The 23,369-nt window shown below is 45.3% G+C and overlaps 1 protein-coding gene across 1 annotated transcript; it reads right to left on the reverse strand.

The window, feature by feature from the left end:
• Positions 1 to 13,447: 13,447 nt before the first annotated feature.
• Positions 13,448 to 22,543, reverse strand: LOC101775304 (TBC1 domain family member 8B). Its single transcript, XM_004970431.3, has 18 exons — positions 22,201 to 22,543; positions 21,637 to 21,706; positions 21,027 to 21,545; positions 20,763 to 20,948; positions 20,564 to 20,677; positions 20,099 to 20,157; positions 19,931 to 19,997; positions 19,767 to 19,818; positions 19,581 to 19,673; positions 19,133 to 19,216; positions 18,627 to 19,039; positions 18,006 to 18,067; positions 17,088 to 17,157; positions 16,769 to 16,849; positions 16,586 to 16,687; positions 15,561 to 15,700; positions 15,157 to 15,274; positions 13,448 to 13,969 (listed from the first exon to the last, which is right to left on the reverse strand). The coding sequence occupies exons 1-18, from the start codon at positions 22,242 to 22,244 to the stop codon at positions 13,712 to 13,714; spliced, it is 2,532 nt and encodes an 843-aa protein (XP_004970488.1). The 5' UTR covers positions 22,245 to 22,543; the 3' UTR covers positions 13,448 to 13,711.
• Positions 22,544 to 23,369: the final 826 nt, after the last annotated feature.

Below are 23,369 nucleotides of genomic sequence, written 5' to 3' on the forward strand. Positions count from 1 at the left end.
CCACAGGCGCGCGCGCGCGTGCCTGGCTGCTCAACGATTATTTACACATAGATGCTTGCCGCAGCACTGGATGCACAAACAGTACAGGGGGACGGGGTGTGCAACACATAACATCATCTTCGTTATCATGCTTGGTTACATATATACATGTAACACGAGAAAGAGCAGAACATAAAACTCGCCGACCCTCCCTATTTAGTACTTAAGCTGTCACACCCCCTGATTCCCTGATTAGTGATTACTACTCAACATGACACAACAGAACCATAAGCTTGGACACTCATCAGAAGACGCGGCACATTACTACCACCGTAACAACAAGTGCACACTTCCCTGATGAAAACCAGTAAACATTTATGAAGGGGTTATTTGTCTTAGAAGCATAAACTCCTCATACATCACACTGGTGCCTAAAAAGACTGCCCTCTAACAGTTGGAGACTTCAGGCCCATCTCCCTCCTTAATTCTTCCATCAAACTGTTCATCAAGATTCTAGAAGAAAGATTGTAACAGGTCATCCTCTACCTAGAGTATGCCAATCAGTATGGGTTTATCAGCTCAAGAACTATTCATGATTGCCTAGCCTAAGCTTTTGAATTCATCCACTTGTGCAAATCCACCAGGAAAGAGGTAGTTTTAAAATTGGATTTTGAGAAAACCTTTGATAAAATTGAACACCAGGCCATTATAAAAATTTTGCAGAATAAAGGCTTTGGTCCTAAGTGGTTGGGTGGATCAGAGACATTCTACATCTGGAACTTCTTCCGTCCTCCTTAATGGTGTCCCTGGCAAGGTCTTCCATTGCAAGAGAGGAGTCAGACAAGGAGACCCATTATCTCCACTCCTATTTGTCTTAGCAGCAAACTTACTTCAGTCCATGGTTAATCAAGCAAAATCCCAAGGCCTTATCCACCTACCCATCCTGGAGAGAGCAGGGAAAGATTTCCCAATTGTACAATATGCAGATGATAGTCTTTTTTGATGGGTACGTGTACCAGGGTACCCTCAGAATAGGGGCTAAGGTAACTAGGCGCCAAAAGACCAAAGGCAACAGCTAGAAGCAGCCCAGACGATGTTGCGGCCCACCGCCCGACCTCCCTCGGTTGGAAGACAAAGCCACGACACGCTGGCTCAGCTAGCTTGGGGGTGGAGCCCGCAAGGGGCCCACAACGTCTCACCCACTCCTTGACTCAGGAAGACCTGCGCCGTATGAGAGCCATTATTGCACGGCGTGGTCCCCCTGACCATCCCACGTCGGAGACATGACCGGGCGAGGGGAGCCGACCTTTAACTAGGGGGTCCGAGGGTGAGGCTACACCCTTCGGACCGCCCAGGATGGCCTGCAGGATGAGGTCACGCACAGCCGTACGTGCCTCAGCATCAACATCACCTTCGCCGTCAAGGAGACCCATCAAGATTAAGGCCATGCCACCATCCCAGGCCGGTACGGTCCCGCAGGCGATATGGGACCCAACGACAAAGGTTACGGCGAGGAGCGGCCATGAGCGCACTAAAGAGGTCGGGGAAAGCCGGGACTAGCGGCGCGCCCCGTCCAGGCCACTAATCACGGCCCGGCCATTCGTCACCAGTAGGACGACAGCAACAACACCCGTCCCATTCACTGCCACGGAGTTGGCGGACGGGATGGGAGAACGCCACGAAACAAGAGCGTGTGTAAGCAACCCACGCCGCACATGAGCTACCGTACAAGGCGTGCGAAGTCCACGACCAGCCAAAGGGATAGGACAATGATGCCTCTTGGTGCAAGGAATACTTGACCATGCCACAACTCCCGACCTCTAAGGTTGGGGACCCCTCCATTTCTCAACGTTGTTGTCCGGTCCCTAGCTTATATAAGGGGAAGCGGGCCTCCTTTCTCTCTCTCATTCAATGCATACACCCACACATCGCACGAACGCTTGCTTGCAAGCACCCCGTTGTAAGCCCAGTGCACTTGATCCAAGGAACACAACTCCTGCCGAAACTGGATGTAGGGATTTTTTTCCCCAAAACCAGTATAACTACTTGTCTCTTGTATGCTAGCCATCAGAAGTGAGGAGAGCGCGACGTATACTCACTAGTCGGCAATCCGAAACACCGACACTTTTGATAATGGAAGCTTGTCCTAGGCAGTTGCTACTTCTAAAGGACCTCCTCAACTCCTTTGCAGCAACCATTGGCCTAAAGGTTAACTACAATAAGTCAGTAATGATCCCAATAAACATATCTGAGGAAAGACTGCAATCTTTGTCGAGCACTTTCAATTGCCGAAAAGACTCCCTGCCATTTACATACTTGGGTCTCCTTTAGGCACCACTAAGCCTAAAATTGAAGAATTTTTGCCTCTAGTATAGAGAATTGAAAGAAGGTTGACTAGCGCATATGCATTCCTCTCCCAAGCTGGTAAACTCGAGATGGTAAACTATGTACTTCAGTCTTTTATTGTTGTACTCTCAAGCTACACAAGGGAGTGATCAAACAACTGGATAAATACAAAAAACACTGCCTCTGGAAGGGATTAGATCTAAAAGCAGCATGGCCAATGGTGTGTCTACCCAAAAAGGAGGGAGTATTAGGTGTTTTAAACCTCTCCACTCATAATGACTCTGAAATTCCTACAGAAATTCTACTCCAGAGCCGATATACCTTGGGTGCATCTAGTTTGGGATAACTATTACTTAAATGGTCACTTACCTGGATAACAAAGGAAATGTTCCTTCTGGTGGAGAGACATTGTTAAATTATTAGATCAATTCAAAGGAATTTCCTCAATAACTGTACATGATGGCTCTTCAGTGCTCCTCTGGCAAGATATGTGGAATGGACAGATTTTGCAAAAAAATACCCCGAGCTCTTCTCCTTTGCCGAGAACTCCAATATAATTTATCAAAAAGAAGTGAGCAACACTCAACTGTCAAGCAACTTCCAGCTACCCTATCCATCCAAGCTCATCAGCAAGTCTTGGAACTGCAAGGCACCCTGCTTGATAACCAACAACTGACTAGTCCTAACCAGCGGAGTTACATATGAGGTAATGCAAACTTCTCAGCATCCAAAGTATACAAATCCTTAATTGGTCACAGAAGCATACACTCAGCATTTACCTAGTTATGGAGATCTAAATGCCAGATGAAACATAAAGTCTTTTTCTAGTTGTTGCTCAAGGATAGAGTGAACACAAGAGATCTCTTGAGGCGGAAAAGAATGGTTTTGGAATCATACACCTGTGATCTATGCATCCTGCAGAGGTCTGAAACTGTGGCACATCTCTTCCTTCGTTGCAATTTTGCTAAAGCATGTTGGGAATCCATTGGCATCTCAGTGGTCACTACGAGACCTATCCTTCAAATCTTCTCCAGGATCAAGCAGCAGTTAGGAGTTCCCTTTTTTATGGAGATCATCATCCTCATGACATGGAGCATTTGGAAAACAAGAAATGACTGGGTATTCAATGATATGAACCCTTCAGTCATTGATTGCAAATGGAGATTCATTGCTGAATTCTCCCTTATCCTCCATAGAGCTAAACCCAGTCTAGTCAATGTTATGAACTAATGGCTTCTTTCTCTTTGCTTTGTTTTCTGTAGCCTTTGCTTTCTTTCCTTTTCCTTCTTTTCTTGCATTCTGTAACTTTTATTCCCCTTTATTAATATATATGAATCAGTAGGGGCTCTGCCCCTTCTGTTCCTTAAAAAAAAAACATTTTTGTCTGGCAGCTTGCCAGCCAAGCACACACAAAAGCAAACATTACCTACCGGCCGGTCTAAGAGGAGACAGAGGTGGTTTCCTCTCTCTAGCTAGTCGTCTCTGATCATTTCTTCCTGGCCCCGGCGTCTTTCTTGCCGGTGCCGGCGCCGGCCGTCTTGTCGCAGGCGAGGACAGCCGCCGTGGCCAGCGCAGCCGCGATGTCCCTGACGATCCTCTCCTTCACCTGGCCCCTCCGTGGCAGCGGGTTCCCTGACGGCGTCTTGCTGATGGATCGCCTGATGACCGGAGCGGCGTCGCTGCTAGCAGTTGCCATTGACTACGGCGTTCTATACTAGCCACTACAGGCTTGGTCTGGTGAGTGGCGACTCTAGCTAAGCAGGAGCAGTGTGCTGTGTACTTTGTGAAGAGCTGGCAACCTGACACCAACACCTACCCAAAACTGGGTATAAATAGGGGAGGGAAAGGCAAGACCGCACGAGGCATGGATGGGGAGATGCATGGAATGCAAAGTGCACGCCTGGCGAGCCTCGGATCCTCACCGGCGCCGATTGGCCGGCGGCGGGGCGGATGGATGAGGAATAATGGGTGGTGGTGGTCAAGCCGTCAACGGCGAGCATGGTGCGTGGCCGGTTCGGCGCATCTGATATTCGCAGTGCGTTAGTTCGGATTCTCTGAACAGCAGAATGGATGTTGCGAACTGCTTGCAACTGAAAAAAAAAAGTGTGCTAATCCGGAGAGATTGTATGCCGCGCGCATGACCTCACGGCCGGAACGTCACATGCTGCCGTGTCGATGTCATCGTGTGGCTCGGGGAGATAGGAAAGAGAAGGCAACATGTTCGGCCCACTTTTATCTTCTCAGGCGACAGTAGGTTGGGTTCCAGATATTCAGTTCCCGCGAACAACAGCAGTGCTGGCAGCTGTTTAATTTGCATGCAACATCTCGTGGGTTCTATACTATTCGATCATATAAATGTATTAGACTTCATGTGAATATACGATCCATTTAATAAAAAAAACATATTGTTATATTTGCCTAAACATTATTATGCAATTTGAAAAACAAAAACTAACGATAAACGCGTGTGTTTTCATATACTTTTGTTGTGGATACAGGTAGAAGAGATAAGAGGGAATAAAATGAATAATCCGAGAATCGCAAGTAGTTCGTAATTTAGATGTTTATCACAGACGCAGATTTCACTAGCATCTCCATGTGTCACCCTGAGCTATCTTTTAGCCTAACTTAGTGCTCCTAATCATTGCGCATATCGCTCCTAATCCAACCAACACTTCACCAATAGAATGACGAACCTATCGCCATGCTCCGGCCGTTGTAATGGTTTTCCTGCCTGGCGATGTGATAACTGATAACGGCCTAGTTTGTTGGCATGATGGTTACTGATTAACGTTAACGGTAGATAAATTATGTTGATCCTGGCGATGCTAATCTCTGTATTGTGGCTTTGTTTAAGTTCAGTGCCGATAGTATCACATCGAACAAATACGGGGACCTTTCTACGGATCCTCTCTCTCTCTCTCTCTCTCTCTCTCTCTCTCTCACTGCTGAGTGATATCTAGAACTTATACTGCATACATCTGCTGCACAATATTTAATTGTCAGGTACAGATGACAAAGTACAGGTTCATTAACATCAGCACAAAGGCCAGCCATACCACTCGTAGAGAATAGAGAGAGTGGGAGACCCATGGATCAGCGGAGTTCGGAGACTGCACCGGGTCACCGCCTCTACGGGGTATGAATTACGATGCCGCCGCCGCCGCCGCCGGTGGCTGTCAGTTAACCATCCGTCCATCCGCATGCATGGTGGAGGCACGAGGCGTAAAAAATTCGTGGCCGCGCACGGGCAGCCGCCGGCACACGCCACATACTCGTGCTCCGCGAACAGGTCCGAGTGGTGATGCGCGCGCGGCAGCCTCATGGCACCCCCTCTGTTTTCGAATTCAGTTCAGAGCAGTCACCCAACTGTTTTCGAGTTCAGTTCAGAGCAGTGACCCCCTCTGTTTTCGAGTTCTAGTTCAGAGCAGCCACCCCTCTGTTTCTGAATTCAGTTCAGAGCAGCCACCACTCTGTTTGCGAATCATGTTAAGCAGCTGGCACAATGGTTCAGAAACGCATATCGGCCAATTCGATCTGAATACAACATGGTTTGGAAATTGAAAGCCCAATTACCATCAAATCTGCTACCATATATTGCTTCGTAGTTCTTGCATAAAACAACAAAGACAGTAATGGACATCTCTCTCCACATTGCTTCACCCAACAACAGAGCTCTAAGCTGCACTCCAGCAGCTTAAAACCTGAAAGTGACCAAGGGGGGGAGAACCAAAGGAGCAAAACTAGGCACCAACAACTGCCAGATTAAAGAAGAAAACTAAAGCTAATCACTTCGCACAATCCCTATGTCAAGCACTACACACCGTACAACTAAAGTGTTCGATCAGCTAGCAGCAGCTTGATCATCTCCCGAAGCTGCGCTCCCTGTTGGCGGCTGCGGCGCCGGCGCCGGCCGGTGCCGCGAGGCCGCCCAGCAGGGTCTTGGCGATCTGCAGCTTGAGCTGCCCCCTCTTGAGCGGCGGCCTCTTCTCCTTGTTGCCGCCGCAGCCGTTGCAGGGGTACCCGTACTCCATGGCAAGCTTCTCCGCTTCCTTTCTCACTCGATGGCCGCTCGCTCTGTGCGTGAGCTTCTGGTAGCTCCCGGTGGCCTGCGCCGCTGGTGGAGAAGGCGAGAGATGGCTGGCTGGCTTGGGGATGGAGTGTGCAGGGCAGCGTGCATTTTTATAGCCGGAGGCCGGAGATTTCAGACATGTTGCATTGGGAGATGGAAACGCGCGTTGATCATCCATTTGCTGGGGTCCGGGAATAAAGTTGCAGGCTTGTTTTGAGCATGTGGTTGTCTCTGTTGCGAGTGGGGAAGGCGTCACTTGACTTCGCACTAGCAGGCTAGAAGCTCTCGTTCCCTTCCCGACTACTTTTTCCTCGTCTTCTCATAGTTCTTGGAAGCATCCATGAGGAGACAGGCAGGCCAATGAGCAAAAACACAGGATTAGGGAGGGATTAGCCTCATGTCAATCAGAGATTTGGCGATCTAATCTCGTGCAAAATGCCCATTTGGACCAGGAAAACATGCAATTGAGAATTGAACCTTTCCAGTTTTCCTGTACCCTGTAAAATAAAATTAGGTCATCCGAAAACATGCAATTGAGAAATGTTGCAGAGTTCACCAGATCTCCATTTGCTTATTAGAACAAAAAACATTGCATTATCTAAAAATGGATTGCATACCCTTTACTTGCGCTTTTCAGTAACAGTATTGTTTTCCCCCGTACTTTCAGTTTCAGGCTTTTTCAGTACCGCCAATCCGCTATAGAGATATGGTAGCATAGGATATTCTCCGGCGCCTCTTTCAGTCTTTCTAGGAGCAATGCTTGTCTCTGCGTTCAAGAATACATTTTTTTCTTTTTGTGTGATTTTCAAGGTTACACTTTGATATTTTTCTCATGTTATACTGTTTATAGTTAAAATTTAAATAGTGTGCAAAAAATAAGTTTTTTTACACTAAATAAACTCTAGTTTGACTGATTATTGATAAAATATTCAATTTTGATTTTTTAAATTAAAATCTTCCTGGTATTTTTTAATGAAGAATATGGCCTGCTAACTTCTTCCGTGGTGACCGAACTAAACCTTGTGAGAATGTCACATGAACGTACATGTAGAAGTACTTAACTTTTTCACTTCAAAATAATCATGGATTATAGAAACATCGCTACATTTTGAGATAACCGAATTGTAATAGCCTCATGTGGATTTAATAGATATTTTAAATGTTTTCGATACAATGTAAGAGAGACAAGAGGAAAACCTGTTTCTCGTATCTCAAGTGCATATATCTATATTTTATCACATGCTCTTTAAATATAAGTTATTTTATGATTTTTTGTTATTCAGATGGTTTAAGGTTATGAGTATATGAAGAACTAGGCAGATGGGCTCATTGAACGATTGGCTTAAAGAGATTCATAAAGAAAAATACTTTCACAACATACAAGGATTTTCTATTTTAATACCATATTTTTACATACAAATTTATAGTGAAATTTCTAGCAGTGGCCATGCCAATATCTTGAATGGACTTATGTTCACGATCCAACTCCAAGGAGTACACACTTTTCCCCAGCATCTCTGTATATCACATTTTAGTTATCTTTTAGCCTAACCGGTGATCCTAATCATTGCTCAGAACGCTACTAAGATCCAACAACTCTACATTAGTAGCAGGTTCCTATCGCCATGCTCTGGTTGTTGTAGTGGAATTCCCTCCTGGCGATGTGATACGGTGATGGTTAATGATTAACCGTGACATTACTTTCCCATATTATATACTCCACCCTATCGCCTAATCCTGATTTTCCTGTGGCCTGCGAATTTTCCGGAGCAGCCACCCCCCACCGCAGACCACTCTGTTCCTAGCTTCTGTTGCGGATGATTAGCAAGCAGGGGAGTGCGTGTCACTGTATATGGGCTTTGTTTATGGTCTAGCGTCGATAGTATCATATCGAGCAAATATGAAAATCGCTTTTCGAGAGATTTCTTTGCACTGTTGAGATCTCGGATATCTAGTACTGATGCCGCATAAGATTTCCAACTCAATATTAAATGATCAGATGCGCATAGCAAATGCAGGTTGATTAGCTTCACCGTGAAAGCCACATTAGAGTATTCTTATCTGCGGCATTAGTTTATCATCAGGTGAGCGGAGGTTGGCTCCCTCCACTGGTACAGAATCGAGATCCAGCGGATCAGTGGCGTGGTGGGACGGCACTGGATCGCCTGGGTACGCCCGCTCAGCGCAACGGGTGGTAGCCGATCGGTTACCATCACCGCGCACGGCGGCACGAGGCAGGAGGAAGCGCCCGGCAAGTGTCGTGCTCCGGAGCCTGGATTACGGTGAATCTGACGACCGGAGCCGTGTTCCGCGGCCAAATTGAATCTGACGATTCGGCGCGGAGGAAGCCGGAAAACCTCCGTGCAGAGGAGTGAGGAGAGCAGTTCCACTTCCACCTCGGATTCTCGGTTCAGCGCAGCTGGACAGCACGCGAGAGAGCCGAGAGGGGAAAGTAAAGGGTGAATGAATCGGCTCAACTGCAGTGCAGTTCTAAAATTAAGCACAGTGTTGGTCTTTATAAAAAAAATAAAACACAGTGTTACCAACGAAACCATGTTATAGCACCATAACTGATAACTCATCGAAACCATGTTATAAGTTATCTCTTAGAACTTGGAACGCAAGAACAGCAAGGAGTCCTTTTCTCTCTACATCGATTCACAGGACCCTAAAAACTGCGTGTTCCAGGAGCCAAGAACCTGAAGATGAGCGCACGAAAGGGGAAGGGGATCCAAGGGGCAAAACTTGGCACCAGCAGGCAACAGGCACCGCCGAATTGAGGACAAACAACACTCTCTATGTCAAGTACCACAGATGCATCTACACAGCTAGCTGCTACTGCTAGCTCTGCTTATCTCCCGAAGCTGCGATCCCTGTTCTTGGAGCCGGCCGGCACCACGAGGCCGCCCAGCAGGGTCCTTGCGATCTGCAGCTTGAGCTGCCCCCTCTTGAGCGGCGGCCTCTTCTCCTTGTTACCGCCGCAGCCGTTGTAGGGGTAGCCGTACTCCATTGCTCCTCTGCTTTGCTTCCTTGCTCTACCGCTGGGCGCTGGGCGCTCAGTCAGTGAGTGAGCAGCTGGTGGCCTGAGCTGCTGATGTTCGGGAAGGCGAGAGCTGGATTGCTTGCTTGAGGAGGGAGCGTGCGGGTGCATTTTTATAGCCGAAGTTCTCAGACATGTGACATCGCTGGGGAAGGTGGAAACGCGCGTTTCTTCTTTGTTTACTTCGGGTGCTGGGGTCCGGGAATAAAGTTCACATTGTTTTGAGCCATGTGCATGGTGGTTACCTCTATTGCAACTTGTGAGTGAGTGGGAGCACGGAGCAGCTGCAGCGTGACAGCGTCCTTCCTCACTCTCGGTTCCATTCCTCGCTGCCTTTCTCCTCACCTTATCCGGCAGATTACTGCCAGATCATCCATGAAAATTTAGTTCATTTATATTTGAACACTTAGTGATCCAATGTGTTTTTATAGATTTTGTAAGTGCTCTTAAAAAGCTAGACAAAGTAATATGTAGTCCCTGTCATTTTAGTTTTCTGCTAAAGCAAACTCCTTTTAACTTTGATCAAATTTATAAAAAAAATATTAAGATCTACAATTTCAAATAAACATACTATGAAGAAATATTTCATGGTGAATTTAATGAAACAAATTTGACGTTGTAGATATTGGTGCATTTTTAAAATAAATTTAGTAGAAGTTAGATAAGTTTGACTTACAAAACTAAACGACATACATTTTAAAAACGGGGACTAATTAAGAATCTCAATTAAATGTTACGTTTGTATCACGTGCACTCTTTGAGGTCTCTAAGTTAAATACCTCTTTTATAGATGTTGAGATCACTAAATTAGTAGTGTCTAGTGTCTACCACTGGCAGCCAGTAAGATTTGCATCTCGTTAATAAAATGGTCAGATACACTGTTACAGCAAATGCGGATTGATCTACGTCGCTAGAAAAGCCACACCAAGTACTTTCTTTTGTTGCGCACAACATTAGTTTAGCACTATAAAGTTTGACTTTAGTTCGATTTAGAATAGCACGCTTAGTTTCATTTTCAAAAAGAATTTGAAGGGCGTGTCAGCTCACAAAGACACAAAATCACAGAAAAGCCAACAGATGGCCGTCCGCCTGCACGGTGGTGTCAGCAATCACGCTAAACCAACTGCAGAACTCAGCGCGGCCGTGGGAATCCCAGGAGAGCGGTGAAGCCCCGTGCCGAGTGGCCCGGACACCGGAGGCGGAGGCCGGAGCGTTGGTGGTGGCTGGTGGGTGATGCGGCTAACTGAACCGGACAATTTGACGCCGAAGAAGCCTCGCGACGAAACGGGCAAACGGCCGAGGTCAGTGCAACACAATGAAAAGGGGGGAGATCCATTGCCTCACTCAACTGCTACAATGCAGTTGTGAGAAGTTACCCAGCCAATTAACATCAAAACCATTTTATAGCATCATCACATAATGTTAGGATTTCGTACACAAGAACAAGAAGGAATAGTAACCTCTCTCTTTGCATTGCTTGATACACTAGGAGGAGAGTTCCAAGCTAAGAACATGAAGGAAAGTGAGCAGAAGGGGGAGACCTAAACTGGGGCAAAAACTTGGCACCAACAGGCACCAAATTAAAGAGAAAACAAAAACTCTTCACTTTGCACAATCGCTATGTCAAGCGCCACAGGATGCATATCCTCAGATAGCTGCCGCTGCCGCTGCAACTGCAAGCACTGCTCCAGTGCTCCTGCTTTGCTTATCTCCCAAAGCTGCGCTCCCTGTTCTTGGCGCCCGGCGCAACAAGGCTGCCAAAAAGGGTCCTGGCGATCTGCAGCTTGAGCTGCCCCCGCTTGAGCGGCGGCCTCTTCTCCTTGTTGCTGCCGCAGCCGTTGTAGGGGTACCCGTACTCCATTGCTAGCTTCTCCTCTCCTCTTCCTCTCTAGCTCGTGAGCTTCTTCTAGCTCCTGGTGCCCTGCGCTGCTGCTGGTGGAGAAGGCGAGAGCTGGATGGATGCCTTGGCCTGGTGCAGGGCACCGTGCATTTTTATAGCTGGAGTTTTCAGACATGTTGCGTTGGGATGTGGGAACGCGCGTTCTTCCTTGTTTACTCCAGCCGCTGGGGTCCGGGAAAAAAGTTAACTTTGTTTTCAGTCATGTTCTCTGTTGCGAGTGGGAGCAGCGTCACTCTCACAGCAATGTTCTCTTTCTTCAGCTGATCTCCGTCTTTTTCCGGTTTTCCCTCACTTCATCATGAGGCAGCGGTTAAAATACTATGAAGCATCCATGAAGGGACAGGCGGGCCTATGAGCAGACAACAGGATTAGGGATGGATTAGCCTCATGGCAATAAAGAGAGATTAGGCAAACCAAACTCATGCCAAATGCAGATGCTAATGCTACGGCTAGATGCTCTGGCGTCCCTTTACCGGGCTAGATTTGTGTCGTTACTAGCCAAGTGGTGACCGTGCTTTTGGGTTAACTAGTGCGCTTAATTGGGACGCTGCTAGGTAGTAGAGCCCAAGAATCTAACGAGAATGGTGGGGGTGACAAATTATTGCAGTTCAGAGCCCGCGTCGCACTGCACGAGACAGGGCGCCCTTTTTGTCAGACTACCTGCAGGCGCAGGGGAGAGCATGCATCACATGGCAAAAATGGTGGGTTGTTTGTAGTGGGTGGGGTGGCCCGTGGCCGCGTGGCCGGTCCGCCGGTGGCCCCATATGTTGGGTGCTTTTAAGGGGGTGTTTGGGAACACCCTATTAAACTTTAACACCTGTCACATCGGATGTTTGGATGCTAATTAGGAGTACTAAATATAAGCTAATTACAAAACTAATTGTACAGATGGAGTATAATTCGCGAGACGAATCTATTAAGCCTAATTAGTCCATGATTTGACAATGTGGTGCTACAGTAACCATTTGCTAATGATGGATTAATTAGGCTTAATAGATTCATCTCGCGAATTAGTATAGGGGTTCTGCAGTTAGTTTTATAATTAGCTCATGTTTAGTCCTCCTAATTAGTATCCGAACATCCGATGTAACACTGTTAAAGTTTAACACCTTGTATCCAAACAGCCCCTAAGGTATCCGTGAGTGAGCACGCTACTGCGTGGCGACTGCGCTCGCTGCCTCGCTCTCGATGGCTCCTCCATTTGGAGTGAAGCTGTGAGCCCCGCACGCCCGGCAGGCCGGCATGGTAGGGGTAGTGTCACGAATCAGGATCCGCGTGGGCGTCGCGGTCAGTTGGTGTGGTCCGGTGGGGCACCAGGTTTTCTGCACCGTTCATTGAACCGTGGCCATGTCTTGATCTTGGCATCTTCTGTACGCAGGGTAGCATCGCAACCGAAACGCAATCTAGCTTTCAAACTGTGGACTGGTTCGTATTGAATTTTGTAGTATGCTTGTGAATCAACCGGGGTATTCAACTCTAGCCAACAAAGTTCGTTCTGCCAGATGTTGTCTGTGTTTAGAGAGATGTGAAAGAAGCAATTCAACCTACCTTGCCCTGATAGTGTATTAATAAGCTTGTAAAATCAATAACTGTTACTAGCATTTAACTTGCAAATGTACGCAGAAAATTTCTTCAAATTGGTTACAGAACATTCGAGTAAACCAATGGGAACGGAAAGAAACTTCAAGCACCTCGCAAGGACGGACTTTGACTGCCTGACGGGTGTCCCCGCGTGTGGTCGTTCGTATAAAGCCCGGACACGGAAGTGCTGGCACTGGCAGGACGTGACACCACTCGTCCGAATGCACGCGCCGACGCACGGACGCACGAAAGGCACATTGTTGACAAGAAGATGTTGACGTCTGACAGTAGACCTGTGAAGAAAAAAAAAGGTATTCCGAGTGCCCTTGTGCTTTTATAAAAGGAGGCACAGTAAAGTAAAGCAAACACTTGGGCGCCTGGCTCGCGCGGACATCACTTGCCTATATAGACAGACATGGCAAATCGTCGTGAAAACAATGGCAGCAGCATATGCTGAACCACGCAGTTACCTGTACCGAATGGAACAGATTGAAAGAAGGCACAGCATTCTACTTCAGGGCAGAAGCAGTGGCCAGAAATTGCTTTGTAATTTACCTCCTATTTGGTACTTCTTTTTTTCATGAGTATATATAACTTACAGTCAATCGACAAAATCAACAGGCAAAACATAACTTATTTGTTCTGTCCCCTCAAGTTACTGTCCAAAGAATCTATAAACCTAAAATACGGCAAAAAGTGGGGGGAAACTAAATACACCAATTACCAATACATAATTAAAAAATGGCACCTTATGTTGTGCTTAACAACATTGGTGAAGACCAGCCAAAGGATGTCAATCCAATTTTATTTCCTCCAGCTGATCTTCCTGCCCATCCATATCATTTGCGCTCCTTTCGGCACTTGGTATATCGCCATCCATCTTGGGTGTCTCTAATCTGGGCTCGCTGTCTCTTTTGGGTGTTTCTACTCTCTGTTCACCCTCTTTTGGTGAGCCACCCTGCTTTTCATCGTCCTTCTTCGGTGTTTCAACCCTTTCAGTGTTAATGTTAAGCTTGCCGTTTGTTGACTCATCGGTGCCATTCTGCTTGCCCTGTGAGAACCAAGGCAGGGTACGGATAACTTCAAATCAGGCAAAGCATAACAGTTCTTGTATAGTGAAAGTCAAATCATCCTAGAAGAGGTAAGGCCCGAAGCTTATATGCGACAAATCAAACTACATATGAACACTCCAAGAAACTGTATAGTATATCTCGAAGAGAAGTAGTAAAACAAAGAATGTTGTTTTCCAGAATAGAGAAGAATCCAGGCCCTCTAAAATGTTCATGAGGACGTACGATTGTACGAACCAATAGCTTGCAACATCAGTTTGGACGAACTCCAGTATAATAGTAGTCCGAGCTTATATATTCACCACGAAGTAATATCATATTGAACCACTTCGGAAGAACTTCAGTATAATAGTAGTCTGAACTTATAAAAAATACGATTTAAGCTAAATCTTATAGCATAAAAAGTCTTACTAGGTTTAGACTGCATAACGTAAGACAACTCATGGCAAGTTCTATCTTCTGCACGGCCATTCTTATAATGACAGAAGGCATGACACTCACAGGATCTTTCAGGGATCACACTACTGAGCTCATAAATTCCAGAAAACAATATAGTGAAATGTTTTTGCTCCTTTTGCAGTCAGCTAGAAGCTCAGTCTGACAATAGACACGCACAAAACTTTTAGTACCTTATCACATCATTAACCTCCTCACAGTAAGTATAAGACACAGGCTGCTTATATCATTCTTAAACTAACAATTTCTGCCACCTACATGTGCATGAGCAAAATTTCCCAAAATGAAAATGCCGTCATGGATCAGGTCTTCTACCTTATCAATGAGCACATGGGGAACAGGCAAAGAGCTTTTTTACTCTCAGATAGTCAGATTAGCTTATGTTGCTGTTTTGGTTGGTTACGGTGTATTATGTTTAGCTTTATGGATCCCTTAGTAGCTTTTCTGGTGTAGTTATCCTTGCTTCTGTTAGCAACGTTAGTGTTTGTTTTCTGATGTCACAAGTCCTTTCTTCTAATTAATGCAAGGCACAGCTCCTGGCATCTTTTCAGAAGAAAAGAAAAGAAACAGTCAGAGGAATGAGATTGTGACTTCCCTCCACTTAGGAGTTTGGGTAAAGAAGTTACTACCAGTGTAAGTGTACTACTGCACTGAAATAAAAAGGCTTATATAATATCCAGTCAATCATAATCCACCTGCCAAAAGAAAGTACCTTGTTCTTGTCTCGCCAGCCGAGGGAAAATGGGGCAAGCAAACTTATTCTTCTAGGCTGGAACTCCTGTGATGAATCTTGGCTCACCTGGCCAGGTGTTCCATCTCGTGTTGGGGTCCTTCAAGGAATGAAGATTAAGCAACAGTGTCAACTGTCAAGTTAGCAGTGTAGAACCATAACAGCAAATGCGTGGAACATTTCGCAAGGAAATATTTATTGGTCAAATCACTATTTGTGTTTGGGGGAAAAGATCCTAACTTGAGGGAGTAGCATGTTACCAGATAAGACAAAAGAGAATGAACAAGTTCAATAAATTGGTCATTTAGAGTTGTTGCCTTGCCACTTTGCCAGTATGAGTACCAATCTGATAATAATTTCATTAAACAAGATCAGGGCAATGGTACCTTGGAGAAGGAGAAGGGGACGGCAGCTGTGCTTTCTGCTGACTAGATTGGTACTGAAGCGTCGCCTCTAGCATTGTTTCTGCCATAACTGCTCTGTTCTCCATTTGTGCAAGTGAAGCCATAGCTTCCTCATACTTCTCCTGTATACATAACCGAATATACAAGCAGCAAATCATAACATTGAACAAGGAAGTATTGACTTGCTTCATTCTTAAGAGCAGGAAAACCCATATTTTTGCATAGGCCATTGTAGTTTTTTAAAGAAACCTAGATATCAGTCTTATCAGGGCATATGCACCGCAACGCATATCTGCCAGGCCCAGTCCTGAGGGGGTGTGAGAGGGGCGGCCGTCCTGGGCCCCCGAAGCTACAGGACCCACAGGTACAACGTATGCAGTACTACTAATGTCATGGCCCGTCGCCTATTGCAGCAGAGAGCACCAGGGCGCCAAGCACCAACGCAAGCAGCTAGCAGGAAAGCAAGCGACAGGCCAGCAACTGGACTATTGGACACTGATAAGGGATGGATGTCATTTCGATCTGACAGTCTACATAGTAATTGGTGATATTTCTGTAAGTTGATCTAATGCATGCCTTTGTAGCTTTACGCTAGCTAGCTTTCAGCTACTACATATTGTTTCTTTTAATTTTCAGCATAGTCATGTCATCTAGAACTTATGCATCTGACAACACGAGTTTTTTCAAGAAAGATTCATTTGCTACAAAAACTTAGTCTTGCTGAGCAATCATTTTTTACTAGTACTATTGAAAGGGTTTGGGCTTTTAGTCTCGCCCAGGCCCCTGAAATCTCAGGACTGGCCCTGATATCTGCATATAAAAATCTACAAATCCAGTAGGAACCATTTTTTCAAGAGCAGGAAAAAGCAATGCATTGCAAAGGCTATTATAAACTCAATGCTGTCTTCCAGATACTATACAAAAAAACGACCAGTTGTCACACATGAGTCAGATCAAGACATGCATGCAAACACAATAACATGGATTGTAGCTCAAACTGAATTCACCTGGAGCACATGTGAAGCATATTTCTGAGCAGCAGCATCTTGCTCAGCACAGATGCGTGCATCCTCTGTGACTTTCTGTTCTTGCTCCACACGCATCAGAACCTGCAATTCACCTGGTTGGTGAGTAGCTGCATATGACATAGTGGTAACAAGGTTTAGAGCAGCGATGGGTAAGCATTGCACCTGAAGCATTGCTTGCTCCTGTTCCTGTTTGTCCGATAGAGCTTGCCTTAGCTCTGATAACTCTTGTTCCAACTGCTCGACCTAGGTGATGCACAAGAAAATATAAAAAGAATCATATTCCAAGGAAACAAGAAACTTTTATCTAGAAAGATTAGCTACTTAATTAATAACAATTAATTGAACAGGAAGCACATTCTAACAGATAAATTGGCCGCGAAAAGAGGTTATACTATTTTGCGAACTTCAGATTCAACATGCTGGATCACAACAAATTCAACAAACAGTCAGGCAGAGATGAAAAACCATCTTTTGTGGTTACCTTTGCACTTAATTCACGTCTGTTATCTTGCTTAACCATCTCCATCAGTGCTGTCTCTAGTTCATCAGCCCTGGATAAAGATGGTAGAGAAAAATAAGAATAATTCAATATGCAAGGATGTAAGCACTTATGTTTAATCCTAGCAACAACTGAACAAAGAGACTGATGAACTGCGGATCTGAGGCCACCCTTTGGCGCCATCGCTTCCCTGAGCCACACCGCCATGTGAGCAACTTCTGGTGTTCCAAATTTGTAATGTAAATGCTGATGTAAAAACTCACACCTCCCCATCTTCAACTCTCCAGACTTTGGTCTGACATTTGTAAACTACCATTAACGGCAAGCTAGCATCCTGTGGTAATATAATTCAGGTGGGGACCCATCGTCCCCCCTGGTGATTTACTAAAAAACAAAACAAAGAGACTGACTCTTGTAAAATGCAGGGCACACTACATGAGCATGGCACTGTAGGAAGATATAGCGATGTAAAACTATGTATGCTTTGTTCTTGTAATAAAGCGGAGGTGGTCTATTTTCTAAAAAAAATATAGTTACTCAATTATTGAAATTAATGGAATCGCAAATGAATACTATATTTCTGGCTTGCAAACCATCAAGACCATTTTATAAACCAGATGATGTAGCCTAGTCAACTAGAGAACAGGGTTTGTGGGAACAGATATTTTGATTACAACACTATGGGTAATCAACTTGTTTCCCAAGCGGAGTATCACGAAACCTTCCCTATTTACCTTCACTTACACCTAAAAAAGTGCCATGTATACAATTGTTACCTGATTGACTAAAGTTCCAAAATTGATCACTTACAATGGTGCATATACATGTTTGTTCATGTTTTATGGATAGGAAATGACTCAAGCAACCTAAGGGTTGCAGTCTAGGATATTTGAAACCAACCTCAGAACAGCTGATCTTCTCTCCTCTAGCAGCTGGCACAATTCTCCCTTCAACCAGATGACCTGAGATAATACAACCAAATATAAATTCTTAGATTATACAGATTTCAACGATTGAGTGTATACAGGTTGCAAAAGTTGCTACAAAATGCCAACACAAAACATAATCTGTAACTATAATTCCTGGGGATATGGTACTTGGAAGCATGCTAATGCTAACTATAAGACCTACGTTTATTGCCAGGAGTTCTGTCATAGCGAGAAAATGCAGGATATGCTATAAGATTATGAACAGGAGTCCTTGCTGAATATGTAAACTAGTAGATGTTATTCAATTTCTTACAGGAATGGTTACGTCATCTACTTCAATAAATAAGGAGTTTGCTCTAAAAAAAGCGAAAATGTAACATCTATTGCTTTTCTGACCACCCATCTTATTGCTCGGATAAGATATCCAGCAAAAACGAAAAAAGGATGTATGTAAACTTCACATAAATAGATTGAACATCGAATAACCTAACTAATGGACATGTTTTATTCAGCTTGTCCCGTAAGTTCAATGAAACCACTGCTTTACAATTGGGAGATGAGAAAAAAAAGTTTAGTACAGTGAGAAGGATACCTGATCTTTAGGATCAGGCAAAGAGTCAATCTCAGAGTTGACAGTGAGGCCACGATACATATCATTCATATTCCCAGAACTGGTTTCTTGGTTCTTATCGCCATCTGTTGAGTCATTTGACTGTTCTTCTGATAGTGATACCAATGGTTCAGTGTCACGCTTGAAATTATATAGTTTAGATGCAAGACTGTTGGTGTCCCTCCAGACACGAAGGCCTCTTGCTCTCTGTTCCATTGAAGAGATAACAGATGGCCGGTGTTTATTCCTCAGTTCTTGCAGCCTTACTTCACCTACAGCTTGATATCCCATGCAAGCTGTTAAAACAAGCTGGCTACTATCAAAAGTAGAGCCAGCTAAAGACTGCAAAAGGGTTACTGCATCCCCAGCATCTTTTGTTGTCACAAGTGCAGGACCTGCAATTAACGTTGGTGATAAGCCTCAATCCAGGACATAACTTCGAAGATAATTGTTAGGTTTGGTGTAAAGCAAAAGAGGGACCCCAGTACCATACAACTCCATCAGTGCAAGGGCTGTCCGGAAGAGCATCACACGGTTTCCCTCAAAGAGAAGCACATCCCAAACACGAAGAACTGAAACGTTTAAATAGTAGTAAAATGGTAAGCATGATTTTAGAGAAGATAATAGTGAACTCGTAATGTACTATAGAAACAGAATATTAGTCCAAGCTTACTGACACGCATATCAACAAGACACCAAATCGAAGAAAAAGTTAATGGCGGTAGACCTTACAGACATATATTAAATGGAACACTACAAATACTGAGGGTAGAAAGTGCTACTGTGACAGTATTGCAATAGCAATCGTGATCTCTTAAAAGGACCTATGGTTCAAAATGGCAGTTCTCAAGAACCCAGTTTATATTGCATGAGCAGAGGACATATCTTTTGAAAAGAAAAGGATAAATGTTTCAAAAAGCGCAAAACGAAGCTTACCACTCTCCCAGGGAAGCATGTTCATGAAAATAGATAGGAACCATGGACCAGTAACCCATGCAACTTGTACACCAAGGTAATCAAGATGATTTACTGTAAAAGTACATGAATGTTCTTGTCAAACTTGTGCTGTTAACATACAGAAAGTATATGGTAAAATCATGGAATATCTAAGGAATAAGTCACCTAGTTTTGGGAATCTCTCTCGGACTAACTCCTCTAAGACAAGCTGATCCACCTATGGGGAAACCAAAATGCAGATAATGTAAAAAATAAATAAAGAAGATTAAAGGTCAAACCACCCAATAGCATGCAAACACTAAAATAAAGAAAATCGTAATTTATACTACCTGAGATTCGATCATTTCTTCAGAGAAGTAACCATCAAAATAGTCATCCATAATGCCTGTCAATGCCCTGTGGACCCCATGAAAACATACAAAAAGATGTTTAGTTCAGCAGTACAATTATGCAATCAACACTTAAGCTGAACATTGTAGTTGTACTGCATAACCTACCAAAATGCATTCTCTTCTGACATCAGTAGAAGTAACAAACCAGCAAAGAAGTTCATTGCCTGCATTATTTTTAGGACTAATTTTAGCATCAAGTAGTAAGTGAACATGGGAGTGCAAATGTTTAATAATTATATTATAAAATAATTAAAAGACTGGGGGGAGGGGGGGGGGCCAGCCTGTGACCCTGCAACCATTGCACAGGGCAGTGAGCGCTGTCTCAACAGATAGTCGTACCACCACGCTATGTAAAAACAACTTATGTAGCAAAACTACAAGACTGATTTGGCCATGATCGATTTCACTTTTTCATGGAAACTTTAAAGGGTGTGTCCATGTGGTGGGCCATGTTTTTAGACTTCAAATACCAATATCCCAATGCTGGAAGGGCTCCTCCAACAAACCAATGCCATTCATTGACATGAAAAGCCATATGATAAGCATTAAGATAGACTGATAGAGATGTACCTGGCAGTAACCAACTGATGGATTGTGTCTAGCATAAGCTGTGAGCAAGCGTCTTAATGCATTTCTGCCATCCTCATCTAGTGCAGGATGCCCTGGAAATGTTCTAGGCAAATCCTAAAAGGCTCCAAAGTAAAAGATGACATTAACAAATGCATACTGTATCCTGTTTGCAGTAAAAAATTCATAATAATCTACATACCTTCTCTATTTGCCCTTTCCACTTTTCAGAAGAAAATGGCTGAGATGCTTTTGGTTTTCCATCACCACCTTCCGTAGTCGGGGAATCGGAACATTTGCTGTCTTCTCTTTCACCTTCCGCAGCAAGGAGACCCTCATAGTACCCTTTCACCCGACGAGCTCCAATACCGATAAAAGCTTGCCATAGCTGTCCCCACAATCAAAAGGGTTTGCTGTTTTAATAGAACAATAGGTCAATTCTGTTCTAGAAAAATGCAAGCCGTACCTCTCCTCTCAGAGCCATTGGAAGCCCATCACGGACTAAGCATTCTAATTCTTCCTTCCAAGGATAATAATCTTCTTGGTCTGCACCTCTATTTGTACCAGAGTCAGCATTGGCAATGTCAGCTGCAGACACTTCTTGGCTAGGATCAACCTTCTCTACATCATAGAACTCATCATCAGAATCCTCCGATGGTTTGCTCTCTTCAGGATTACCAGGGTGCAGTTCATCACCCGTGTACCCCTCTTTAACAGAAGAAGATTGCTGTTTCTGGACACGTGCGTTCATCATCTCCTCGATGTGGCCCAAAGAGGGCCTGATTTCGGACCATATCTGGATCTTATGTGGTCTTGGCTGCCTCAGTGTTTTCTCGTCTGACCTTGCATCATCAGCATTCTTGCCAGCAGGTCCGTCATCCTCGTTGGAAGGTGCAACCTTGACATCCTCTCCAGATGACTCTCCGTCCTCGGCCTGCCGATGCAGAAAATTCTTCCATCTCTCTGACCTCTCCTCTTCCTCCTCCTGCAGAGCCAGCAGCACAGTATATGCAACTCAGCAAGATGAACAAACATGGTACAAAATGTAGGAATCGTCAGGGGGACTGCTGCTCCACCTTGTAGATGTTTGCATACTCTCTGTACCGCTGCAGGTGCTGTGGCCGCACAGCAAAGCCATAAGCGTCCCTGCACCACCACCCAACGCGTCAGTCAGAAATGTACTAGTGGTAGCTAAATGCCGCAATCATGAAGTGAAGTCGTCTTTATCAGAAGCCTGGGACAAATCAATTTGCTAAAAACCCATCACGCTCAGTAAATTCGGCTTGCACTAGTATTAAAAAAATCAGAAGCATTTCACTTGCACTAGTATTAAAAAAAAATCGGGCAGTTTCGCATCGCTCAGATCCTGCAAGCATCATATAACCACAATTCGAACATTTTGAAAACGAAAGCAATTCATCACGTAAAGAAATGCGGAGATCTAGGCGCTGCATTGCCCAAATTCGGCCCCCAATTTCTCGCCCCGGATCGAGATCCCCGCGAAATCCCAAAATATCTCCGAAACACAGGAGCGGAAGTCTCGAGCAGGAACTCCGCGAAAAAAAAATTCCCCCGAAACAGCATAGACCAACCAACACGTCTCCGAGATGCGCGCGGCAGGGGTTGAAGCGGAAACCAACCGCTTGTGCTCGAAGGCGATGAAGGGGAGGGCCTTGGCCTTCATCTCCCGCGGCGTCGGCCACCCAGCGCCGTCCCCCCGCCCTACCACCACCCTCCTGCTCGTCTGCCTCCTCCGCCCTCCGGCGAGCCCCCGCAACCGTCGGCCGGTGGCGCTGGCGTAGGCGGGCAAAAGCGAAGCGTACGGTGCGGGAGTGAGCACTGGAGTGGAGCGCGATTCTAGCTTAGGGGTCGGTGGCGACCTCCCGATTATTGTACTGCTGCTGAGATTTGAGATTTGATCTGCGTGGCAGCGTGAGACCGCGGAAATGCGAGCGCCCGCTTGCGCTTGGCTACTGGGGAGTTGGGAAATCGGAGGATGCGCCTTAAATATTTTTCAACTTTTCCCCTTATTTTTTCGCCATTTTAAAATCTGGGTTTTTTCTCTCTAATTAAAATCTGGGGTTTCGGGTGCATGGAGATTGGGGAGACGGGGACTCCGGGGGTTCACTGTCCCCCGCCGCCCTCGTGGCCGGCCGCCCGTCGTCGTCGACATGGGCGGGTTCAGTGTCCAGTGACACGCCGAGATCCCGATTCTCCGTGTCAGGGGGAGCTGTGCTCGTTTCTGTGGTCTGGAAAAAAGATCGTGCACGGTGATGTGTTAGCAGATCTGGCACTGCTACTCCCAGTAGCGTAGTGGACAAGAAGCTAGTAGTATTGAAGCTGTAAAACTTGCTATAATATGAAATTCAGCCGATTTACGTACGAATATGGTTCCAAATTTTTTTAAAAAAAAAGTGCTCAAGTTTTTTTTTCCTGCGTGTGAGCGTGCTGCGTGACAGCGTGAGGTCTGCTGGATGTCGGCCGAAATGATGGGTACGTGCCTCCTGCCGCGGCAGGCAGGCTGGGCGATCCATCAGGCGAGAGGGTAGGGCCCTAGCAGGATGGATGAATGGATCCCAGGTCCCAGCCAGCCTCCCAGGCGACATCTGCAGCAGGCACCGGCAGGCACAGCAAGCGGTGCAGTACTGCAGCCTTTTACGGCCACTTTCCGGCCACCTCAATTCCTCAAACGACAGACGTCCTCCATTTATTACTGTAACTGCCAACCGCTTTTAACTTCCGTACGGAAGCTGATCGTTACTTGCGTCAGCGTCATAGAACGATCCACTGGCCACTGCAGCTGTTGCGA

The sequence above is a fragment of the Setaria italica genome, chromosome V (genome assembly GCF_000263155.2).
Source record: "Setaria italica strain Yugu1 chromosome V, Setaria_italica_v2.0, whole genome shotgun sequence".
NCBI classification, from domain to species: domain Eukaryota; kingdom Viridiplantae; phylum Streptophyta; class Magnoliopsida; order Poales; family Poaceae; genus Setaria; species Setaria italica.